The sequence below is a fragment of the Pseudophryne corroboree genome, chromosome 6, assembly GCF_028390025.1.
Source record: "Pseudophryne corroboree isolate aPseCor3 chromosome 6, aPseCor3.hap2, whole genome shotgun sequence".
Classification (NCBI taxonomy): domain Eukaryota; kingdom Metazoa; phylum Chordata; class Amphibia; order Anura; family Myobatrachidae; genus Pseudophryne; species Pseudophryne corroboree.
The window spans coordinates 441,646,685-441,672,856 of NC_086449.1; the positions used below are offsets into that span (position 1 = coordinate 441,646,685).

General features: G+C 45.5%; 1 protein-coding gene across 1 annotated transcript in view; it reads left to right on the forward strand.

Annotated features, from left to right (window-relative positions):
- Nucleotides 1-26,172, forward strand: part of TRMU (tRNA mitochondrial 2-thiouridylase) — a 167,364-nt gene that overhangs the window by 63,613 nt on the left and 77,579 nt on the right. Inside the window, exons 5-8 of the mRNA XM_063927108.1 lie at nt 8,622-8,794; nt 11,262-11,315; nt 11,396-11,462; nt 20,631-20,731. Coding sequence (XP_063783178.1) covers nt 8,622-8,794; nt 11,262-11,315; nt 11,396-11,462; nt 20,631-20,731 — 395 coding nt within the window. The remainder of the gene's footprint in view (nt 1-8,621; nt 8,795-11,261; nt 11,316-11,395; nt 11,463-20,630; nt 20,732-26,172) is intronic.

Sequence of the window (26,172 nt, forward strand, 5' to 3'; positions counted from 1 at the left end):
GGTCTCGAGCGTATGCTACGCTACAGCGAATCATTCCCCTAGACATAACCAATAACGTGTCCTGTGATCACTGGGCCGTGAGCGAACGTGACGCTTGAGCGTCTCGCCTACGGCTGAGCGATCGTTACGCAACTAGCGTACCATTACGGTACTTCTTAAGTAAACAGCGTACAGTGTTCTTAGCTTCATAAAGGGTTGTTATAAGGCAAAGGAATTTAGCATTGTCAAGTCAGAAAACTGAGCATTGGCTGAATGTTCAGAAGAGTGGAGGATGAAATTGGACTCAAGGAAACAGATGTCACTGAAACATTAGACTGAGGTACACATTCAGACATTAGGTCAATAGCCTTGGTATTTTTTTTGACTTTAGATGCTACAGCAGAATTATCCCGACATTGATGAGGAAATATCCTTTCTGAATTTGCCTCACTGGAATCCTCAAATGAGACTGAAAAGTCACTTGAAATCTCATTCTGGATGGTGATGCTAGTAATTTCCCCTGAAGCTGCGACACTCGCGTCTGCGACTGAGGCAAATGACTCTGATGACTGGATTGAGAAAGCAACATCAGTATCCTTCTCAGCAATATTAGTCTGATGTCCTTTATCCGAATCAGCAGATGGAACATTAGGTTGCTCAGACAAGCTTAGGGACAAAGCTGAGAAAACTGTACTCAGATCGGTATCCGGCTCTGTAGCACATTCAGACTTTAAGTGAGTAGCCTTGGGAATTTTCTTGACTTTGGTGGCTACAGCAGATTTATTCTGACATTGATGAGAAGATGTATTAGATTTCCCTGCAGAAGTTGTGGACTCAAAGCTGGAAGACGAGGAAACAGAATCAGAGACAGACTGAAGTCTAATTTTAGAACTAGATGGTGGAAGTCCTTTACTGGGACCAACTGACAAAAGTTCTTTACTCGGACCAATGCTTGGAATCGGTTTGAGTCCAGATGAGTTTGAACAGACTGAAACTGGAGAAATCTCTGGCTGGACGAGTAGGACTGGATTAGATCCGAGGATACTTGAATTGGCTGGAGCCAAAGGAGACTGACCAGGCTGGTCCTGGAGTATCGATGGACCAGCTGGAACCGGAACGGACTGACCAGGCAGGGCCTGGAGTATTGCTGGACCGGCAGGAGCCCCCTCTTCACGGGGCTGGGCTGAGCCAAGAGCCCCCACTTCACGGGGCTGGGCTGAGGCAAGAGCCCCCACTTCACGGGGCTGGGCAGCACTCAGTAGACTCTCTGGGGCTGGACCCTTTGAACCCCTCACAGGGGCTGGAGATACGGACGCCCCTCCTGGGGCTGGACACTCTGAAGACGCCCCTCCTGGGGCTGGACACTCTGAAGACGCCCCTCCTGGGGCTGGACACTCTGAAGACGCCCCTCCTGGGGCTGGACACTCTGAAGACGCCCCTCCTGGGGCTGGACACTCTGAAGACGCCCCTCCTGGGGCTGAAGACATGGACGCCCCTCCTTGGGCTGAAGGCACGGACTCCTCTGTGACTCTAAATGGCTTAAACATTCTTCTCTGGACACCCAACTTGGGATAAGGTCTTTTAATCACCGGACCCCAGTCATAAATTTGAGTCTCCTTCAGAGTAGCCATCTTGATACCCCCGTCAGCAGTAGCAGGATCGGCTACTGTGGATGACTTGTAGACATGAGCACTGTGATACTGAGATTTGTCACCATTCCCTGGCTTACGAAGAATGCAGTCTTTAACAAAATGACTGGAATTTCCACAGTAAAGACAGAGGTGTAGCTCCCTACGCCGCTGAAGTTCAGCTTCAGAGAGTTTGGGCCGTGGATAGCTCTGATGAACAACTTTTCCTTGCACAGAGGAAGAGACTCTATTAACTGGATGGGACAAAACAGGATCAACAACGTTGGTAGTATTCCTGAAGAGATCAGGCATCACAGAAAGAATACTAGACAAAAGTTCTTGTAACTGTAATAACATCTGGAAGAAAATCTGCAGTTGGTCAGGAGTCTTAGTGCAGAAGGTCAGAGAATCTCTGGAGAAAGAATTCCGCTGCAGACACTGTGCTAATTGATGCTGAGTCGACTCCAGACCTTCCAAGCGTCCTGCAATATTGCTTAGGAGATCTTGCGTCAGACAAACACTTTCAGCCGGGGTCCATGGGGCCAGTTCCTACTGTCATGACTGTGGTTTTGTGAACCCGGTGTTAGTGAAGTCTGTGCGGGCGACTGGAGGATTATATGAATGCTACCACTGACCTGGTTTGGGAGTGTTGTGAACTCGGGGTTTCTTCCGGTGACTGGGAAGAGGAACCGCAGCAGAGATGGCCGAATCTAGGTTCTCCTCATGCAGGATTAGGTCGGCAGACAGGAGGCACGTGTGGACGCTGAAGGTCTCCTGAAAGACAGAACTGGAAAGGTGCTGATGAATCAGTGAAGATACCAGGTACAACTGTGCTAAAGTGCACTGTTGCTTGGAGACACTGAGATGCTTGGAGAAACTAAGGTGCTAGGAGGCGCGGAGGCGCTTGGAGACACTGAGGTACTAGGAGGCACGGAAGTGCTTGGACGCACTGAGGTGCTTGGAGGTACTGGGGTGCGTAGAGACACTGGGGTGCGTAGAGACACGGGTGCGTAGAGACACGGAGGTGCTGGAGGCACGAGGTGCTGAGGCACGGGATGCTGAAAGCACAGAGGCACTGGAGGCACGGAAGTGCTTGGACGCACTGAGGTGCTTGGAGGTACTGGAGTGCGTAGAGACACTGGGGTGCGTAGAGACACGGAGGTGCTGGGGCACGGGATGCTGAAAGCACAGAGGAACTGGAGGCACGGAAGTGCTTGGACGCACTGAGGTGCTTGGAGGTACTGGGGTGCGAAGAGACACTGGGGTGCGAAGAGACACTGGGGTGCGTAGAGACACTGGGGTGCGTAGAGACACGGAGGTGCTGGAGGCACGAGGTGCTGGAGGCACGAAGATGCTGGGGGGAACGGAGGTGCTGAAAGCACGGAGGTACTGAGTCACGGAGATGCTGGAAGCACGGAGGTGCTGAGGCACGGGATGCCGAAAGCACAGAGGTACTGGAAGCACGAGGTGCTGAGTCACGGAGATGCTGGAAGCACGGAGGTACTGAGGCACGGAGGTACTGAGTCACGGAGATGCTGGAAGCACGGAGGTACTGAGTCACGGAGATGCTGGAAGCACGGAGGTACTGAGTCACGGAGATGCTGGAAGCACGGAGGTACTGAGGCACGGAGGTACTGAGTCACGGAGATGCTGGAAGCACGGAGGTACTGAGGCACGGAGATGCTGGAAGCACGGAGGTACTGAGGTACTGAGGCACGGAGGTGCAGAGACACAGAAGCCACAGGGATACGGGAGCTCTGGAGATCACAACTACAACAGCAGTAAAATTGAAACACGACAGCTGTGGTTTTCAGTGGAGAATACGGAATTCAGTACTGTGCCTTTAAATTGAGACTCATGGAAATGGTGAAATCAATGGCAACACAAAAGTAAACCAAACGGTAACAAGGGAACAGAGCTTCCACAGGAACTTAGGTACAAAGATTACCTTTAGAGAGCTCAGCTTGAAGACTCACACAAAGCTGTGTGTGACACGAGGAACTAGCCCAGTTTCTAACTCAGCCTCCTGATTTATACTTCCTGGTCCTTGGTGATTGGTGAGCAGGATTAGGTGATGCAGAGAGTCTCAGGCTGGCAGAGGATTGAACAACTCTGGGTCAGGTGAACAGTCACTGTCATGTGACTACTCTAGCCAAGGCTGTGATGTAGAATGAGGCCAAGCAGGCCGAGAGAACACTGAAGCCTGAACTTCTGCAAAACACAGGATGCTTGCTTTTAGACCTAAAGTTCAGATTACTGAATTCAGCCTCACACAGGAGATCACCACAGGTGGAGCTAATTAACTATTACCTTTCAGGCAGAGAACTCAGGAAAACTCATAGTGCTGACAAGCTGTTTAACTCCGTGAGTGAAAAGACACAGGATCCAGGACAGATGGCAGGGGTAAGTCACCAAATATAAAACCTACAGTCAGGATTATGACAGGTATATATTAACATAGTATTGTTGTTTGGTATTTACAGAGTGGAAAAAGGTGTCACACCTGTTTTGTTAACCTACTGAAATGTAATTTATCAACAATAAAACAAAGTGTAACACACAATAGCAGTTGAACATGGGCACAGAAGTTGAATGGCAATAAACCTTTTTGGGAAACTGTAAAGAAATAAATAAAAATGGTCTGGCGCTATGGTTACTGTAAAAAGTGCCTGCTGCTATGTTCAAGGTTTGGTTCTTAACCTAAAAATAGAGAAAATGCAAAAAAAGAAGAAGAACAGCGCTGGCACTTTTACACTAAAAAGTATTTAATTAATGTAATATCACATATTAAGATACATCCTTCATATCTATATCATATAAAAACAATTATAATTTATGTTAATTGAGCTAATTCCCCCACAGGATATTTCGCTCTATATACAATCATATAAAACTAATGAGGAACGGTTTTTCTCTGGCCTGGTATATAGAGGGAAATATCCTGTGGGGGAATATTTTTTTGGGAAACTATAACAAACTAAAAAAACATTTAAACCAACAAAGATGAAAAGTTGCCCATTATTGCAGCCCTAACTTGCTGCATGGTTACCCAAATATGGATCAAGTGCAGGATAGACACATTCAGAGTCCTTTACTGTCCACTCTGGTAGGAATTCCTCCCTCCCAAACTCGCAGAGATTATGCAGTATACAGCATGCTGCCACAATGGTAGGCATAATCAAAAGGTCCACATTGTTCCTTTTCAAAAGACAGCGCCAACGACCTTTCAACCTGCCGAGCGCATTTTCTACAACCATTCTGGCGGCGCTTAGGGTGTGATTATATCTTATCTGGTTTGGGCTCAGCTGACCGTGTTGCGTGAACACCTTCGTCAACCATCTTCTCAAAGGGTAAGCTGCATCCTCAATTATATGAACCGGTACTTCCATTCCATCAACTGTGTTAGAGTTCTACACAAAGAGTAATAAAAAATGACCCCCTATTTTAATGGTCAGGACGTCATATATATCCATGAACAACAGAGCCAGCTATAATAACATAGTTAAAAAATGAAAATGTACTTACCACTCTAGGGAAAAGCCAGCCACCTTGCTTTTCCTCTGCTAGCCGAAACAGTTCTGAATTGGAAAGTACCTGAGCATCATGTGCCCATCCAGGCCAACCGATAAATACATTTATGAAGCTGGGAAACAAAAAAAATTAGTTTGGAAATTTAGAAGAAAAAAAAAAGGACAGAACATTCTTACCAATATTTAGGATCCATCACAGCCTGTAAAACTATGGAGTGCCACCCTTTTCGGTTGTAATAATCAGCATGGTTATCGTGAGGGGCCATGATAGGAATGTGGGTACCATCAATTGCACCTGTGCATTGATGATATCCGTGAGTCTTGAAACCATTTATGTTGCCCTGTAAGCGCTGTCCTTAGGGTAGACAAATACATTGATGGTATAGACTGCACCAGTGCCCGTGTGACTTCATAAACAATGTTGCACACTGTTGATATGCCGACACCAAATAGGCACGACAGTGTGTGATATTCACCAGGAGTGGCATACCACCACAATGCTATCGCTAGCCTCCTACTTGACTCTATGGGTGTACAGAAGTTTGTGGTCTGCCTAACGAGTGTTGGGGTCAATAGATCCAAGAGATAATGGAAGGTCTGCCGTGATATCCTGAAGTGTGACTTCCACTGGATATCCTCAAAATAAAGGACGCTGTGCATGAACGCTTGTCCTTGCTGCCTTTCTCTGGACCACAATCTTCGGTCAGAAGAGAGGTGGAGGTTCAGAATAGCCAACACCGATGCTGTTATGAGAGATCTTCTCCTACGCAGATATTGTCTCCGCGAAATATCCCTTTCAGCTGAAAAATACAACCTCCTCCGTCTTGTTAAATAGCTGCTGAAGAAGCTACATACAGAGAGAAGCTGTAATAACCTCTCACAGCCTGAATCCAGCAGCAGTACAGCCGAGACCATCATGAATTCCAGGCTCTGTCCTGAGACATGTGCGCTGTCGGCCATGATTGCTGCACTGTGAGCATTCCCCAGGCCCCTCCCTTTCTTGTAGAAAACTGGGAACCAATCAAGTCCTTTTAAAATGACATCACACTGGTTTTAACAAGACACCAACATGGCAATAACCCAGGAATAACCCAGGTCAACTTTGCCATGTGAACGTCTCTTACCCGGGTTGGAGCCGTGTTCAGATCCCCGGATCTGACCCGGGTTTGCGATGTGAAAGGGGTATAAAATAAGTCTGTGCGGGTGTGTCTTCATCTCGCTGTGACACAAAACAAGCAATTGTTGAAGTCAAATATATTTTTCTTTCATTTTGTGTCCTATAGTATCTGCATGCCTACTGATCTCTGTAATAATAATACAGGTTGAGTATCCCTTATCCAAAATGCTTGGGACCAGAGGTATTTTGGATATCGGATTTTTCCGTATTTTGGAATAATTGCATACCATAATGAGATATCATGGTGATGGGACCTAAATCTAAGCACAGATTACATTTATGTTACATATACACCTTATACACACAGCCTGAAGGTAATTTTAGCCAATATTTTTTATAACTTTGTGCATTAAACAAAGTGTGTCTACATTCACACAATTCATTTATGACTCATATACACCTTATACACACAGCCTGGGGGTCATTTAATACAATATTTTTAATAACTTTGTGTATTAAACAAAGTTTGTGTACATTGAGCCATCAAAAAACAAAGGTTTCACTATCTCACACTCACTCAAAAAAGTCCGTATTTCGGAATATTCCGTATTTCGGAATATTTGGATATGGGATACTCAACCTGTAGTAAGGATAAGTATAGCAGCCCAGTACAGGTAGCTAGCTATTGAATGAAGGCATTACTGTTCTTTGTAAAGGACGGTGGGTTCATCACCCATACTTGATTTTCAATAGTTCAATTAGATCAGGCATGGTACCGAAGGATTGGCGTATAGCTGAGGTAGTTCCATTATTTAAAAAGGTATCCAAAAATCTTCCGGGAAACTACAGACCAGTTAGTTTAACATCTATAGTGGGGAAAATATTGGAAGGAATTCTAAGGGACGTCATACAGGAGTATCTAAAGTCCGCTAGGATTATTAGCAAGAACCAGCATGGGTTTGTGAGGGTCAGGTCATGTCAGACTAACTTAATTCTACGAGGAAGTGAGCAATAATCTTGATCAAGGAAAAGCAGTGGATGTGGTCTTCCTAGATTTTGCAAAGGCCTTTGATACAGTTCCTCACAGGAGACTGATGATCAAATTAAAGGAGATTGGCCTAGGAAAAACTATTTGCACATGGATAAGCAGCTGGTTGGATAGCAGGGTACAGCGAGTAGTGGTCAACGGGAAGTCCTCAACCTGGTCCCCAGTAGTCAGCGGAATACCACAAGGGTCCGTACTCGGACCACTACTGTTCAACATATTTATCAATTACCTAGATATAGGCCTGGAAAGCACAGTGTCAATCTTTGCAGATGATACTAAACTGTGTAAGGTAATTAGTTCAGAATTGGATGTGGAATTGGATTGCAGAATGATCTATCTAAACTTGAACTCTGGGCGTCTAAATGGAAAATGAGGTTCAATACAGACAAATGCAAGGTTATGCATTTTGGGACTAAAAACAAACTTGCATCCTACATATTAAATGGGGGACGCCTAGGGGAAACAGTTGGAAAAAGATTTGGGGGTATTCATTGATAATAGGCTTAATAACAGTACACAATGTCAAAACGCAGTAAAGAAGGCAAGTAAGGTGCTAGCGTGCATAAAAAGGGGAATTGAGACAAGGGACTCGGATGTAATCATGCCGCTGTATAAGGCATTGGTACGTCCGCACCTGGAATATTGTGTTCAGTTTTGGGCACCATTGTATAAAAAAGACATCAGTGAACTCGAAGGTGTTCAAAGGCGAGCTACTAAATTGATTAAAGGCCTAGAAGGACTGGACTATAAGGAAAGCCTTACTAGGCTGAATATGTATACACTAGAAAAGAGGCGCCTAAGAGGAGATATTATTAATATCTTCAAATATGTAAAGGGACATCACAAAGAGTTATTAGAGGAATTATTTATTAAAAGAACACAGTTTAGGACACGTGGGTACTCGCTACGACTGGAGGAGAGAAAGTTCCGAACGCAACGGAGGAAAGGGTTCTTCACGGTTAGGGCAATCAGGATGTGGAATTCCCTGCCAGGGAAGGTGGTAATGGCGGACTCTGTAATTGGATTTAAAAAAGGAATGGATAAATTTCTGAATGAAAAAGCTATCCAAGGTTATAATACTTAAAATATCAACGTGGTTAATCCGGGTGTAACATGAGTAGCTAACTAGTCATAAAACATTATTTAACAAGTATGTAGAATCATCATAACTTAAAACAGGTTGAACACGATGGGCAATTTGCCTCTATTCAACCTCAAATACTATGTTACTATGATGCACCCAGAACTTTGTGGACATAATGTTTAATGTATTATATATAAATGATTATCGATACACTGTTGCTTCTGTTTTGTAATAGATGTGAAGCTTCTAAAAGCTGTGGACCACATGAAAGACCAGACTTTCTTCCTCAGTCAGATATCACAATATGCGCTGAGGAAAACCTTATTTCCGCTTGGGACATTGACAAAAGACTTTGTAAAACAAATTGCGGCAGAAGCTGGATTTCACCATATTTTAAACAGAAAAGAGGCAAGAATTATTTTTTTTCTTAAGATTTTAAAATTAGCAACACAACCTGTTCTGAGCACCTTGTGAGGCAATGGATATCTGAATTTTGGAGTGAAATATTGAGGTGGGGGGGGGGGTTTTTGACAAATACTCCAGTTATACACATACACATGCACTAGCTCACAGTGACATACATGTATGCAAATGAATACATGTCCATTGATGCCCTGTTACTTTCTTTCTTTCCTCTCTGACCTTATTACTCTCCCCAGTTATGTAGAGCCGGGTACATACTACAGTGATATCTGCCTGATATGTCATTTCCGTCCAAATCGGAACAACATATCGGCTGAATAGTTCTGTGTGTACATCCGATCTGTGCGCTTCAGCAGTCGTTAGTAATATTGCCCGGTCAGCTGTGCTGCACGGACAAAAGGACGATATCGCATGTGGTGTCATACAAGGTAATAAAGGATGGAATGAAGGATCGTTCCATCCTTCATTACATCGTTCTGATGTGTACAGTAGTCATGATATGCTGGCCAGCATATCGGGCAGGTCCACCCATCCTCATTTTCACTTTCTTTTTCTCTCTCTCTGTTCACTAGTGTGAATCAAATAAAGGATAGTGAAAAAGAAGGTAATAATATAATTATCTAACATTAACTGTTGCCTATTAATCGTTTTTTTAAAACCATTCATTGCGAGCACAGTGGCTTTTATCTTTCACAAAGTATCTTGTTGCTCTTATATTTTATTACGGCCATATGCCTAATAGGGTTCCAATACTGAACACTATCCTTCTAATAAAGTGATAAACTTTTGATAAAAATTGTCCCAGTGCACCATAGTAACTACTTACTTTCTTCTGTTATATTATGATGTTCATATTAAGTAGTGGGTAGCACCTCACAAGAAGCCTTATATATTTCAGCCGGCACTCTCCAGCCCATATTGAGCAAATTCCAGAGAGGATCACAATAATACTATAGATACTTGTCAAATATTTACTGGTGTGGGATTTGTTCTCTGTTTGTGTATATTGGCTATGATTTTCCATCTGTAGTAGGAAGACAAAGGTGCAACAGGATGTAGGGCCTGATTCAGACCTGATCGCTCCTCTGATAATTTGCAGAAGTTTGGCGATCAGATAGTTGCCGTCCAATCAGAGTGAATACCCGCTCTGTGCAAGTCTGCATACACCATGCAAAAAGCTTTGTAAAAGCCGGTCAGCTGCAAATCTGTTTGCAACTCACTATCTGATGTTTTTTCCAGTCTGTGCATAGCCAAGGACCTACTCCTACAGTGCGATAGAAGCAAGCTGTTCAGGACCGGAGCTGACGTCACACACCCTCCCTGAAAACATTTGGGACCGCCTGCGTTTTTACTGACACTCCCAGAAACGGGCAGTAACCACCCCCAAACGTCTGCTTCCTGTCAATCACCTTGCGTGCGACTAGCGATCAAAAAAGACAGGATTTTTTTGCAGTTTGGCCTTGTGCATGCGCACTACGATCATACACATGCAAAAGTCAACTGATAATCGTCCGCCTTGCGAATTCGCACAACATCGATAAGGTCTGAATTACCCCGTAATCAGGGGAGGTGGTTGATAGACAGTCAAAAGGTCGACGGGGCCAAAGGTTGACACCATAAGGTTGACAGGGTCAAAAGGTCGACTTTTGGTCGACACATGTTCTTTAGATTTTTTCATGTTTTTACAACTTTTGCTGCATATACTATCCATGTCACAAACTATTACCTATAGTAACCTTCAAGTGTGCCACCGAGCCCTTGAGGCGACACATTTCACCATTACCATTAGGAACCTTGTGGCAAGCGAAGTGAGCCACTGAGCCCGAAGGGTGGCCAGTGAGGAGACACATTTCAACAAATTTAGGTAAAAAATGTTTAAAAACACAAAATAACAAACAAACTTTTTTTTTTTGCCGTGTCCACCTTTTGACCTTGTCGACCTTTTGACTGTCTATCTTTTTAATGTCTATCTTCTGTATCACACCCATAGTCAGGGAAGGAAGCAGAAATGCTGTTATAGGAATTATAAAGTAGTTACTTGTATTTTTTGGACCACTATACACACACTTTTTAATACACAAGTTTGTCTTCAATGTGCATCTTGTGGTCAAAATACAGTATCTGGTCTTCCCTTCATTTTGGATTGATGGCTACAATACATTAGTAGTTTCTGTTAACACACTAGTGTGCCATAAGGGAATTTAATAAATTGTCACAAAGAGTAAACTGCAGGTCTTCTCTTCTCACTGTAATAATATGTTGGTATAAGATATCAGATGTATGGCAGCTTTGATTCCTAAGCCATATAGCTCCTCTTAACATTTATAAAAGAATTTGTCTTTAGCTTAACCATCATTGAGATACAGCTGTTCCACTGCTTGATTTGCTGTTTGTAATGAATAGCAATATTCATGTATTTTATAATGCTTATTTCAGATCTCTCTCTCTCTAGAGCATGGGAATATGTTTCATTGGTGAGCGAAATTTTGAGAAGTTCGTTCTCGAGGTTAGTTGTATTGGGAATTGTAGTGAATGTGGTAGGGTAACTGCCTGTTGTAGATGTTCATATTCTTTTTTTATTTTTAGTATTTAGAGCCTCAACCTGGAAATTTTGTTTCAATCGAAGATGGAAAAATCATAGGCACACACAAAGGTGACTGCTGTATTTATACCGCTGTATCTGTTTCTTATTTTTTTGCTCTAGTAAATATTAACTTTTATACTGTATATTCCTTGATGTAGTTAAAAATGTCTATGATGCAACATGCAAAGATAATCTGCATGCAAACTCTATTGATCTATATATAAAGATAATAGTTGATGAGCACAGTTTTTGATAAGACAACTGTTAGTTAAATAGATTATCTATGTATTAGACAAATGCATGTTCTGTATTTTACATACTGTTTTTTTTTATCTGTTCTGTGGCAGATGACACTTTGTAAAACTATATCAATATCTAATGGAATACATATTGCTTGCAGCAGAAAACTATTAAGTGGTGTCATATTGTGTGCATGAAAATTCCAGGTATTTGCGGTCTGTAATGGTCAGATGATGCAGGAGCAGCTCATTCCCAAGTGAATGTGCTTTCTGGTAAACGTGATGCTAATAGAATTGTTCTTCTGTGCAGTCTGCTGTTCCACGAAACAATGCTCCGTATCAGAAGAGAGTAACCCGATCTCCCTTATTAACAATGGATTCATCCATGCATTCGTTTTTTTTTTTTTTTTACATGAAACAAACATCTTTGAGAACGAACCACAGATCTTCTGTGGATGTATGCTTGCTCAAATCCTTGTGTCTCTTTATGTCATCCCAGACAGACTCGATGTTGAGATCAGGGCTCTGTGGGGGCCATATCGTCACTTCCAGGACTCCTCGTTCTTTTTTATGCTAAAGATAGCTCTTATTGACATTGGCTGTATGTCTGGAGTAATTGTTCAGCTACCGAATAATTTTGAAGCCAATCAGACACCTAACTGATAGTATTCCATGATGGATAAGTACCTGCCCATATTTCTCAGCATTGAAACACAAAGTAACTGACCGTAAATGCAGTGATTGGCCAAGGAAACATCAGATGAAAGACACATTATGCTTACTTCCCTTCAAATTCAGAAGATGTCCAGCAGTGCCATCAGCTGGCAAAAACCAATGGGACCCAGGTACACTAATCTACTGTTCGGAGAAGTCTTTCCAGAAGTGTTGGAAGAATTGAGGCCAAAAAGCCATACTTTTTGACGTGGAAACAAGGCCAAGCAAATCAACTATGCACAAAGACATAGGAATTGGGGTGCAGAAAAATGGCAGCAGGTGCTTTGGACTGATGGTTCAACATTTAAAATATTTGGCTGTAACAAAGGCCATTTGTTCACCGAAAGGCTGAAGAGAGCGGTATAATGAGTGTCTGCAGGCAACAGTGAAGAATGGTGGAGGTTCCTTGCATGTGTGGGGCTGCATTTCTGCAATTGGAGTTGGGGATTTGGTCAGGATTAGTGGTTTTGTCAATGCTGAGAAATACAGGCAGGCACTTATCTATCATTCAGTACTATCAGAGATGCGTCTGATTGGCTCCAAATTTATTCTGCAGCAGGACAACGGCCTCAAACATACAGCCAATGTCATGAAGAACTATCTTCAGAGTAAAGAAGAACAAGGAGTCCTGGAAGTGATGATATGGCCCCCACAGAGCACTGATCACAACATCATTGAGTCTGCCTGGGATTAAATGAAGAGACGGAAGGATTTGAGCAAGCCTACATCCACAGAAGATCAGTGGTTAGTTCGCCAAGATGTTTGGAACAACCTTCCTGCTGAGTTCCTTCAAATACTGTATGCTAGTGTACCTAGATGAAGTGATGCTGGTTTGAAGGCAAAGGGTGGTCACACTAAATATTGGTTTGATTTAGATTTCTATTCATTTATTAATATAAACCAATAACACTTCTATTTTAGAAAGCATTTTTACTTTGCATCTTTTCCACAACTGCCTAAATATTTTGCACAGTACTGTGTGAGTGTGTGTATATATGTGTGTGTATGTATATATATATATATATATATATATATATATAGAGAGAGAGAGAAAGAGAGCACTCTCCTCAGTAACCTCATTCACTTCAAAACTTTAATACATACTAGATAAATATTGGGGTTTTAGTGCATGAATTGTACAATGCATTTAAGCTTGTACCCCATTTCACTGCAAGTCCTACTCCTATCACATACATTTTTCAAGTAGATTTATTGGAAACCTGGCAACTGTTCTCCAGTAGGAGAAAATGTGCTTACCTGGTTTAAAGCTCACCTACCAACAAACTTTTGGCTTTTAAATGTAAGACAATCACCAACACAACTCCACTCATGTGCCTACCTAGTTTTTAAATTCAATAGTTTTTTTATTGAGTTTTTAAATTTTTGCTTAACAACTTACACAACGACTAAGAGCGACAAAAACAAACATTCTAACCGGTATACAGACAGCTGCATAGATACAGAGAAGGAAAAACAAAAGGGAAAAAATTGGAGCGCACAGTACAACAGACGGATATAAGAGTTCAGATAAAGCTATATAAATGCAGAGCACTGGTGACCTGGAACAAAACGTTCCGAATATACCACTTCCAGGTTAGGCACATGCATGGCAGAGATAGCATAATAATATTGTAGCAGAACCTAACATGGCTGGCCACGGGCTATCCACCTTTGAGAATATCCCAACTTAGAAGGGGGAAAAATAAATACAAATCTGAGCCTTATTTATCCTTGAAATATCTAGAGTCCATCCACTTTCCCCAAACCGTATATAATTTCTTTCCCGCCTTCCTAGCGAGGAACACAAACTTTTCATGTGCAATGGTTTCATTGACCAAGGAGATCCACGCCGTAGGCACCGGGGCTTCCCCAGCCAACCACAGCCTAGCTATGCAAACCTTAGCCAGAGCACAGAGATTAACAGCATACCGCCTGCTGGGTGGATCTAATGCCTCCTCGTCTATAGCCAGCAATACACACGTTACAGGCGTAAATAGGGGAGATGGAATACCCGTATCAACTATAACACGTATAACTTCTTTCCAGAATACCGATATCATAGGGCAAGACCAGAGCAGATGCCAAAAGTCAGCCCCTAGGCTTCCACACTTAGGGCACCCCGAGCTATGAGATCCCCCAATATGCGCCAGCCTCACTGGGGTCATATACACCCTATGCAGTATATATAATTGAATTTGCTGGTATCTAACGGAAGAAGTGGAGAGCCGATGGGACCCCAAAGCAATCTTCCATACATCGTCCGACAACGGACCTACATCCGACTCCCACTTACCGCGAAGAGAAGTTAAAGGGTCGGTATGGTGCATCCGGAGTATACAGCCATATATCCTAGAAACCAAGTGCCCTGATTCCAGCGCCTGCAACATTGATTTGACCGGGGAGTCAGCGAGGACCGGGGGGGCCTTCAGGGAACTGGGCAGCCAAAGCATGTCGCAGTTGAAGGAACCGAAAGAAAAACCCTGAGGGGACATCATGCTCTTGTTGAAGTTGCTGAAATGATTTAAGCATCCCATCACTATATGAATGGCCGAAAGAGTACACTCCCCATTTCCCCCACACCTCCCGGACCTGAAGCCAGCACAGTTCCGGCAGACCATAAATATTATCAAGTGGGGTATCTGGATCGATGCCGTGACCGTGCATCACCGAGTGCACCAATTTCCAAATCAGAATGGATTGTTTTATAAGTGGCAGGGTGGACATTTTGACGCTACCGCAGAGGAGTAGCTGTAGTGGGGAACCACTGGGGTAGTCATGAGACAACATCAGTGAATGCAAAGCCAAGGCATCGTGATCGTTAACCCATTCCCAAATATGTGTCGGTTGCGCCGCATAATAATAAAAACGAAGAGCCAAACCCCCCAATTCCCTTGTCCTAGTCAGGGTATCCAGTCTCAGACGTGCCCGCTTACTAGCCCATATCAGAGAGGAAAGCAAACCATCTATTTGTTTGAAGATCTTTTGCGGAATATAAACAGGAGACTGCTGTAAAACATATAGAAGTTTGGGCTGGAAAACCATTTTTACTATATTAACTCTCCCTGTGACCATCAAAGGTAGCTTCACCCAAGTCTTCACTTTACCTCGAAGGTACGTTATTTGTGGTGCGATATTAAGGGAGGAGAATTTCTGAGGATCATTAGACACCCAAATGCCCAGATATTTGAAGGAGTCCACCCACCGTAATGGAAGAGTAATCAATGGGGGGGCATGGATCTCGCCCCGGAGTGGGATAATACAGGATTTCTCCCAATTGATCAGGAGCCCAGAGTATCGCCCGAACTCGTTAATAATTTGTAAAATCCTAGGCATAGACTCAGCATAGCGATCCACGAACAACAGAATGTCATAGGCATATAAGGCTACCCTATCCTCCCGATTTACCTACTTTAAAACCAAAGATCCCCGCGTCTGCTCTCAAGAGGCACGCAAGGGGTTCAATAGCCATAGCAAACAGGGTAGGGGACAATGGGCATCCCTGTCGTGTACCTCTAGATAACGAAAAGGAGTGAGATACAAAACCATTTACCGCCACTCTAGCTGAAGGAGAGAAGTACATTAATCGGACATATTTAATAAAGTTTAGGCCTATACCAAATCTACGCATGATTTCCCACAAATAATCTCACTCCACAGAATCAAAAGCCTTAGCGGCATCCAATGAGACAATTATAGAAGAGGAAGAGTCTTCACGGGGAATCTGCAAGTGAGTAAACAAACGTCTAAGATTAATGGAAGTTGATTTATTGGGCATAAATCCCGTCTGATCCGGGTGTATAATATGAGAGATTACTGTATTCAATCTACCCGCCAGTACCTTGGCCAGAATTTTTACATCAGTAGGTAAAAGGAATATGGGGCGATAGGACTCTACTTTCCTAAGATCCTTGTCAGGTTTAGGAAGAACCACAATCATTGCCTCTGCCATAGATGGAGGAAGAGACTCCTGTGCAAAAATTTGGCTATACAACTCAAGCAGGCGAGGGACGAAGAAATCCAAATGCTGCTTATACACCTCAGAAGGAAGACCATCTAAACCCGAAGCCTTACCACTAGGGGAGGCCTTAACAGCGGCCATAATTTCTTCAGGTGAGATGGGCGCCTCCAAAAGGTCGCAAGCTTCACAGGACAAGGTGGGGAAACGAACAGTGTCTAAATATTCGTCCAATTGCGACGAAGTGTAGTCTAGTTTGGAACCATACAGACGTCTATAGTATGACACAAATTCGGACGCAATCTGAGGAGTCTGCGTCAGAGAAACACCATCCGAGGCTATAATCTCAATCACAACATTGTCCTATCACCCCGTGCGAGGGAAGCCAGATACGTCCCTGGTCTATCACCAGTAGCATAAAAGGTGTGGGAAGAAAAAAGGAGTCTATGCTGAGTCTTTTCCATTAAGTAATATTTCCATTCTCTTTGAGCCGATAGCCAGGTCAATTTAGAACTATCCAAAAAATCCTGCAAATACTGTGATTCCGCAGCGACACTCCGGGCCTTCAGCTCAGCCTCCCGACGCCTATAAAAGGACTTCAAACCAGACACTCGTTTAATCAGAGTTCCCCTCAGAAATGCCTTGAACGTGTCCCATAGGTTAGAGATAGCTTTTTCGTCAATATTCATTTCAAAGAACTCCCGCCATGCGGCCACCAATTCAGAGCCATCCCCCATGTGTACAAGCCAAAACGGATTAAACTTCCATACGGCCTGGCCCCTAGAACAATGGAAGTCTAAGGTAAAGGTCAAGGGGGAGTGATCCGATATACCCCTGGTCTCATACCCAATATCACCAACCCGGGGAACCATGTCGCTCGAGAGGAGGGCCAGCTCAATCCTAGAGAACGAAGAATGAGAATGAGAGAAACAGGAGTACTGTTTAAGAGATGGATGTCTCAATCTCCAGAGATCGACCAGGCCCAACCCCGACACCACATCAGCAAAGGTGGATTTCCCAGGAGACAGTAGGTGGAGATACAGAGAACCTGTCCAGCGCCACATCCAATACATTATTGAAATCCCCCAGACAAATAACAGATATCCCGGGATACGAGGCCATAAACCCAGCCTCCTTCTTAAGAACATCAGGAGAGTAAGAGGGAGGCACATATACAGCTAGAAGGAGTACAGGAGCATAAAATAATCTACATTTCAGAAATACATATCTCCCCCAGGGGTCCGTTTGTATAGACTCCAGCACAAAGGGGACGGTCCTTCTAATAAGAACCGAAACTCCACAAGAGGCAGAAGTGTGCATTGAATGTTATGCCCATCCCACCCATGGTCTCTTCAAAGAAAGAATCCTACCGCCCACCAAATAAGTTTCCATAAGACAGACAATGTCAGCAGCATAATGTCTAATCTGTCGAAGTACCAGGGACCTCTTAATTTTATCGTTTAGCCCTCTCACATTCCATGACATAACTTTAAGCCCAGCCATGAGAAGTCAGAAAGCATAAGAAGGACCTCACCCCGCAGCCAGCCAAATCCGCCTTGCAAGTGTGCAATTGCAGGACACCAGTGCCTAAAAAATACAGCAGCAATCCACATACAATCCAAATATAAACATCCATACATAAAACAACCAGAACCTAGAACAACCCCCCTCCCCCCACCCTGTATACCACCCCCAACATGTAGCATACCTGGATCCCAAAACAAGAGACAAGTTCCTAGAAAATAAAACAAACAAAAATTCGTCGCACCATGGATCAGTGCAAACACACCCTAAACGGGGCCAAGATTATAATGGCTCTTGGGGAAAAAAAGAGATAGCTTCCAGCCACCAACCACAGCACCCGTGAAAAAATTAAGGGTGAATCATAGAGTTCCTCCCCTAGGACTGTATAACATACAGAATAAAACATATACGGATAGTGTAGAACCACATATATCGAACCATATACATACAACCTCCCCCCAAAACAAAAAAAAACAAAAAAAAAGGGGGGGGACACACATCTGATTAATAAAACAAAAAACATAACCAAGCAATTATAACAGAGCAGCAGAGAAGGAGAGAGAAAAACGACCAGAAGCAATTAAACACTCCCTCATGGTGCTACCCCACAGTAAATAGCATATAATCATATCTGAGGTATCAAAAAAGTCCAGCAACCAGAGCTCCATGGAGGAATCAAGGATCAGCAAGGGCACGCCTTGCCGGGAATCGTCTGTCCAGCCACACCATGGCCTCACAAGGAGTCGCAAAAAAATTTGTTTCACCATCAGCCACCACCCGCAGTCTCAATGGAAATAGCATAGCATATGGCAGGTCGAGTTCACGGAGCCTCCTTTTAACAGGTAAGAATTGAGCCCTATCTTTCTGCACATCCACCGCGAAGTCCGGAAAGACAGATATTGGCGACCCGTTCCATTTTAAAGGGCCTTTCGTGCGAGCAAGTCTCAAAACATCGTCCCGGTCACGGAAATGGAGAAATTTCGCAATGAAGGTACGGGGTGGAGCCCCCGGAGGCAATGGGCGTATCGGAACTCTATGAGCCCGTTCAACGGTAAAGAAGGATGAAAATTCCTCGGACCCAAAGGCATCCCGGAGCCATTTTTCGAGAAACGTTTCAGGAGATGAGCCCTCTTCCTTCTCCAGTAAGCCGATGAAGCGGACATTATTGTAAGCGACCCTCCATGTCCGTCAGCTTTTTGCGCACATCAGTCATCTGAGATTCTAGAGCATCGGTACGTCGACCCAGCGGGGCGACAGAGTCCTCAACATTGGAGATACGGGTCTCGGCCTCTCCCACCCTCTCCCTCACCCGCTGGAGATCCTGATGAATAATGGAGAGATCAGACTGCACCTGCCCAATTTTATCAGCCAAGCGGGCCTCACTAGCAGTTACGGCATCCAATATCCTTTGTAATGCAGCATCCGGCGGTTCGGAGGAAGCAGAACTATATGCAGGAGATGGGGGCGATGCTTCAGATCGTACAGTCTCCGCTCTCTGTTGTTGAGGGCCAGGATTACGAACAAACTTCTCCATTGCTCCCGCCGCCGCACTATGCTGGCGGCCCCTCACCATTTTGGATAACACGATGCCGCAGCACTCGACCAGCAATATGTATCAAAGCAGATGCAGGCAAAGAGAGGAGGTGCACACACCAGCACAATATGAAAGGGCCAACAGGTGTGGTAAATATGTAAATATAGGTATGGGTAAGGACCAGGGCTCCTGGCTGTATTGCTGACAATCGACACAGCGGATCGTAATAAATATGCACTGGGGCTGGGGGCTATGCAGTACCCCACCGCAGCAGACGCTGTCCCTTTAAGGAGGCACAAAAAATTAAATCCCACAGTGATGAGTCGTGGGCATGACAAGGGGCCCCAATTCCTGTAATGTATATGGGCAGGAGCAGACAATCCACTAAACAAGAGTAAGAGAAGGGGGAGAGGGCTCACACACTGCAGAGATCACCCAGCACAGGCTTCCAGTAACCTTACCCCCTTCAGCAACTGTTCAGTCCTCCGGCTGCCTCAGGATTACAGGGAGACCGCAGGGCAACAGCAAGGGTCCAGGGAGCGGGCTGCAGAGGCAGACTCGGCAGGGCGACCGCTCAGAGGATGTTCCAGGCGCTCACACAGCCAAGCGGGACAGCGGGCACCTCGTCTCGGCTGGCTGCGGCGGTAACAGGCGGGAGAGCCGAACTTCCGGGAGGGCTGAAAGCGCGAGCCACGGCAGCACACGCGGGCTCAACGCTCACAGGAGCCCACACTCAAAACAGCTCAGGGCGGCCCAGGAGACGGTGGTGGACGGTCTAAAACCACTCCAGGGGGGGCACCAGGTATTTACAGAGCCGTGGTCCAAAAGCAGTCCCAGGGGGGGAAACGCAGGATATTGTGGCTGTAGAGCTGCACAGCGTGTGTGCTACTCCATGCCCGTCCTGGCCACGCCCCATATGCTTAAATAGTTTAACACTCACCTGGCAACTGATTACTGGCTTTTAAAGGTCTCCAGCACACCATTGTAACAGCTGACACAGGTTTAAAGTAAATGAGATTAGACAGGAGTACATTGGAGAGCTATGACCACAAAAGGGCTAATTAAAAATTAACCCTATTCTACACATACAGGAATCCACCGCACTCGCCAGTCCCAGAAATGGGGTGCACACATGCACTTTCCACCCCTAGGTTGGGGTGCAGTGGGATGTGACTGTGTATTATACCCTCCTCTTTGTTAATGCATACTGTATGTTTGTACATGATGTGAAAGTTAGAGAAGTAAACAGCATCCCTTTACCTTGTTTACAGGATGGTTTTTGTTCACACTGGGCCAGAGGGCAAGGATAGGTGGTAAAAGAAATGCATGGTTTATTGTGGATAAAGATGTGACCACGGGGGAGGTCTTTGTGGTAAGTATATTTTTCAGCTCATTGTAAGAAAGCGATAGGTTTAGACCTTTTCTGACCTATTGAACAGTATTTGTACTTTTTATATTTTGTGTTGGCAAATTTGGTGGCATAACATGGAGCTTGTTTGCTTTCTGTACTTTGCACATAAACCTTTTGAATGGTGAAAGTGGGGAGCAGTATAAATTCATTGCACTCATCTCTGCCCCCCACCCATTCTCTGAGGCCCTCTGAAGGGCATAGCGGGTTGTGCTTCAGTGTGGCTCATGTGTCATACAGGCATCCTCTGACCAAGAGGCTACAGCAGCAGCGCTAGGCCCCTAACTTTTGATATTTTGATATTGGCCCTGGTGTTGAACAGTTCCAGTCTGGATACTTAGTGCACTCTCAGAAAGCTTTGAGTTGAATGCATCTTCAGGATGCCCACGCGTGTTCAGGAATCCTCCACGCCAGGCACAAGTACCACTGGGTAGCTGCCCTGGCTTTGCATCCTGGGTGGCAACACTGGTCACATTATGGCCCAGCAGACTATTATATACTATGGACTTCATGCCTGTGCTCCAAGTGGGAAATGTGTATAGTTCATAGTAGGCTGTTGTGAAGTTCATTCTGAGTAAGCACAAATGGACAATAAAGCCACTATCACACTGCTTCAATGTTTGTGTTTCCTGCAGCTAGTACGCATGCGTGGTTGTCGGAGATGTGCGGAGCCTGGAGATGGCGTTATCCTATCGAGGCCTAGCTGCTTAGTGATATCAAAGTACCTGCTATGGTCCATCCATTGTGCTTCCCACAGATGATATTAAAAATATCCTGCAAATATTATTTGACATATATAAGTCTCCTGATGGTCGACACTCTCCCAATGTGGTAGAAGTTGCTGGGGTAGCTACACAAATAGGACATCAGCAGTAGTCCATAAACATAGAAGCCAAGCAGGGGGTGCACTCACCAGACTTGTTAAAAATTTTCAGCATTTATTCAGACATATTAGTCATACAAGCATCATATAATATATATGTATCACTCTATTCACCACGGTTTAAAAAATTTAATTATGTGACGTTTCGGGGACCGAATGAGAAAGGGTATACAGTCCCCGAAACGTCATAGTTACAGTATTTATATAAATATATATATTTAGTATAGATGGGGTATTCAGGCGAGCTGGCACTATAAAAATTTTAATGTGTGTAATTGGCTCCTCCCCCTCTATACCCCTCCCCAGACCAGTTTTAGAAATGTGCCTGGGAGAGCTGGTCACTTCCTCTGGAGCTCCAGAGAAATATTTAATTTTTGTACTTTCATTTATAACTTTAAAACTCTTCAAAAGTCTGGCAGTTTGCTGCTATGTAGGAGCTGCCGGGGGAATCCTATCCAACCCTGCGGGGTCTGGAGCCCGAGTTCCCGGCTGATGAGACATCAGTCCCTGGGTGTCTCGCATCCAGCAGTTCACTGCTGGGTTGGAGCCCCTCACAGCCAGCCGTCACCGGCAGCATGGCTGAAGAAACCGGAATTGGTAACGTATAGCCTGGGGCCCCGATAGCGGAGTGCCCGGGTCAACTGGTGGCTACAAGTTGAAATCTATTTCTCTCCCACAGCACTGCCATGTGCTCTATATTTCTCTTACACCTTAGAGGATTCTGGGTATCCATTTAGTACCATGGGGTATAGACGGGTCCACTAGGAGCCATGGGCACTTTAAGAGTTTGGTAGTGTTGACTGGCTCCTCCCTCTATGCCCCACCTACCAGACTCAGTTTAGAAAATGTGCCCGGAGGAGCTGGTCATGCTTATGGAAGCTCCTGAAGAGTTTCCTGCATTTATTTTTCTGTTTGTTATTTTCAGGCAGGACTGGATGGCACCAGCCTGTCTGCTTCGTGGGACTTAGGAGGGGGGAACTGCCCAACCTCTTGAAGGGTTAATGGTCGCGTACCCCGCTGACAGGACACTGAGCTCCAGAGGGAACTATTCGCAAGCCCCACCACGGCGGACGTACATTCCCATAGCATGCCACCACCCCTTACAGAGCCAGAAGAAAAAAGAGTGGTGAGTACTAAGCCGGCGTCCCGAGGGTACGGAGACGCGCAGCTTCTAACCGGGGCGGATTGCGTCTCCAGAATCAGTACACAACTGCGTCTCAGTACACTGTACACAGTACCCACACTGGCAAACAAAGCCTTAAAACGGTTCTGTCTCCATTTTAAGCACAAATGACCTCAGCCAGTATAAAAAAAGCGGGAAGACCGTGCACCATTGAAGGGGCGGGGTTTCACTATGAGAGGATCCAGCTCACCAGCGCCATTTTCCCTCTGCAGTGGACACAGACGCTGACTGACAGGGATGCGCAGCTCCTCCGGTGTGACTCCAGATTACCTCAGTGGTACCGGGGGGTCATAGTAGGGGGGAAGCGGTTATTAGTGTGCTTAGTCTGCGACCCGGCTAAGCTTGGCATTAGCGATAAGGGCGCGGTGTGCTGCCTCCAAATACCTCTGGGTCTCCCTGGAAGGGCTCTTTGTTGGTTAATTGTCTTTTCTCTGACGTCCTAGTGGATGCTGGGAACTCCGTAAGGACCATGGGGAATAGACGGGCTCCGCAGGAGACTGGGCACTCTAAAAGAAAGATTAGGTACTATCTGGTGTGCACTGGCTCCTCCCTCTATGTCCCTCCTCCAGACCTCAGTTAGATTTCTGTGCCCGGCCGAGCTGGATGCACACTAGGGGCTCTCCTGAGCTCCTAAAGGGAAAGTATATGTTAGGTTTTTTATTTTACAGTGAGACCTGCTGGCAACAGGCTCACTGCAACGAGGGACTAAGGGGAGAAGAAGCGACCCTACCTGCTTGCAGCTAGCTTGGGCTTCTTAGGCTACTGGACACCATTAGCTCCAGAGGGATCGACCGCAGGACCCGTCCTTGGTGTTCGTTCCCGGAGCCGCGCCTCCGTCCCCCTTACAGAGCCAGAAGCATGAAGATGGTCCGGAAAATCGGCGGCAGAAGACTTCAGTCTTCACCAAGGTAGCGCACAGCACTGCAGCTGTGCGCCATTGCTCCTCATACACACTTCACACTCCGGTCACTGAGGGTGCAGGGCGCTGGGGGGGGGCGCCCTGAGCAGCAATAAAAACACCTTGGCTGGCAAAATAATCACAATATATAGCCCCAGAGGCTATATATGTGATAATTACCCCTGCCAGAATCCATAAAAAAGCGGGAGAAAAGTCCGCGAAAAAGGGGCGGAGCTATCTCCCTCGGCACACTGGCGCCATTTTCTCTTCACAGTGTAGCTGGAAGACAGCTCCCCAGGCTCTCCCCTGTAGTTTTCAGGCTCAAAGGGTTAAAAAGAGAGGCGGGGCACTAAATTTAGCCGCAATATTGTTTATACAAGCAGCTATTGGGGAAAATTCACTCAGTGATAGTGTTTATCCCTACATTATATAGCGCTCTGGTGTGTGCTGGCATACTCTCTCTCTGTCTCCCCAAAGGGCTGTGTGGGGTCCTGTCCTCAGTCAGAGCATTCCCTGTGTGTGTGCGGTGTCGACATGTTTGATGAGGAGGCTTATGTGGAGGCGGAGCAGATGCCGATAAATGGGATGTCGCCCCCTGTGGGCCGACACCCGAGTGGATGGATAGGTGGAAGGTATTAACCGACAGTGTCAACTCCTTACATAAAAGGCTGGATGACGTAACAGCTATGGGACAGCCGGCTTCTCAGCCCGCGCCTGCCCAGGCGTCTCAAAGGCCATCAGGGGCTCAAAAACGCCCGCTCCCTCAGATGGCAGACACAGATGTCGACACGGAGTCTGACTCCAGTGTCGACGAGGTTGAGACATATACACAATCCACTAGGAACATCCGTTACATGATCCCGGCAATAAAAAATGTGTTACACATTTCTGACATTAACCCAAGTACCACTAAAAAAGGGTTTTATGTTTGGGGAGAAAAAGCAGGCAGTGTTTTGTTCCCCCATCAAATGAGTGAATGAAGTGTGAAAAAGCGTGGGTTCCCCCGATAAGAAACTGGTAATTTCTAAAAAGTTACTGATGGCGTACCTTTTCCTGCCAGAGGATAAGTTACGCTGGGAGATATCCCCTAGGGTGGATAAGGCGCTCACACGTTTGTCAAAAAAGGTGGCACTGCCGTCTTAGGATACGGCCACTTTGAAGGTACCTGCTGATAAAAAGCAGGAGGCTATCCTGAAGTCTGTATTTACACACTCAGGTACTAGACTGAGACCTGCAGATAGTGCTGCTGCAGCGTGGTCTGTAACCCTGTCAAACAGGGATACTATTTTGCGAACATAAGTCGTCGTCTTATATATGAAGGATGCACAGAGGGATATTTTGCCGGCTGGCATCCAGAATTAATGCAATGGCCATTCTGTCAGGAGGGTATTAGAGACCCAACACTGGACAGGTGATGCTGACTTTAAAAGGCACATAGAGCCTTATAAGGGTGAGGAATTGTTTGGGGATGGTCTCTGGGACCTCGTATCCACAGCAACAGCTGGGAAGAAAAATTTTTACCTCAGGTTTCCTCACAGCCTAAGAAAGCACTGTATTATCAGGTACAGTCCTTTCGGCTTCAGAAAAGCAAGCGGGTCAAAGGCGCTTCCTTTCTGCACAGAGACGAGGGAAGAGGGAAAAAGCTGCACCAGTCAGCCAGTTCCCAGAATCAAAATTCTTCCCCCGCTTCCTCTGAGTCCACCGCATGACGCGGGGGCTCCACAGGCGTAGCCAGGTACGGTGGGGGGCCGCCTCAAAAATTTCAGCGATCAGTGGGCTCGCTCACAGGTGGATCCCTGGATCCTTCAAGTAGTATCTCAGGGGTACAAGCTGGAATTCGAGGCGTCTCCCCCCGCCGTTTCCTCAAATCTGCCTTGCCGACAACTCCCTCAGGCAGGGAGGTTGTGCTAGAGGCAATTCACAAGCTGTATTCCCAGCAGGTGATAGTCAAGGTGCCCCTACTTCAACAAGGACGGGGTTACTATTCCACACTGTTTGTGGTACCGAAACCGGACGGTTCGGTGAGACCCATTTTAAATTTGAAGTCCTTGAACACATACATAAAAAGATTCAAGTTCAAGATGGAATCGCTCAGGGCGGTTATTGCAAGCCTGGACGAGGGGGATTACATGGTATCCCTGGACATCAAGGATGCTTACCTGCATGTCCCAATTTACCTTCCTCACCAGGAGTACCTCAGATTTGTGGTACAGGATTGCCATTACCAATTCCAGACACTACCGTTTGGACTGTCCACGGCACCGAGGGTGTTTACCAAGGTAATGGCAGAAATGATGATACTCCTTCGAAAAAAGGGAGTTTTAATTATCCCGTACTTTGACGATCTCCTAATAAAGGCGAGGTCCAGGGAGCAGTTACTGGTCGGAGTAGCACTATCTCGGGAAGTGCTACAACAGCATGGCTGGATTCTAAACATTCCA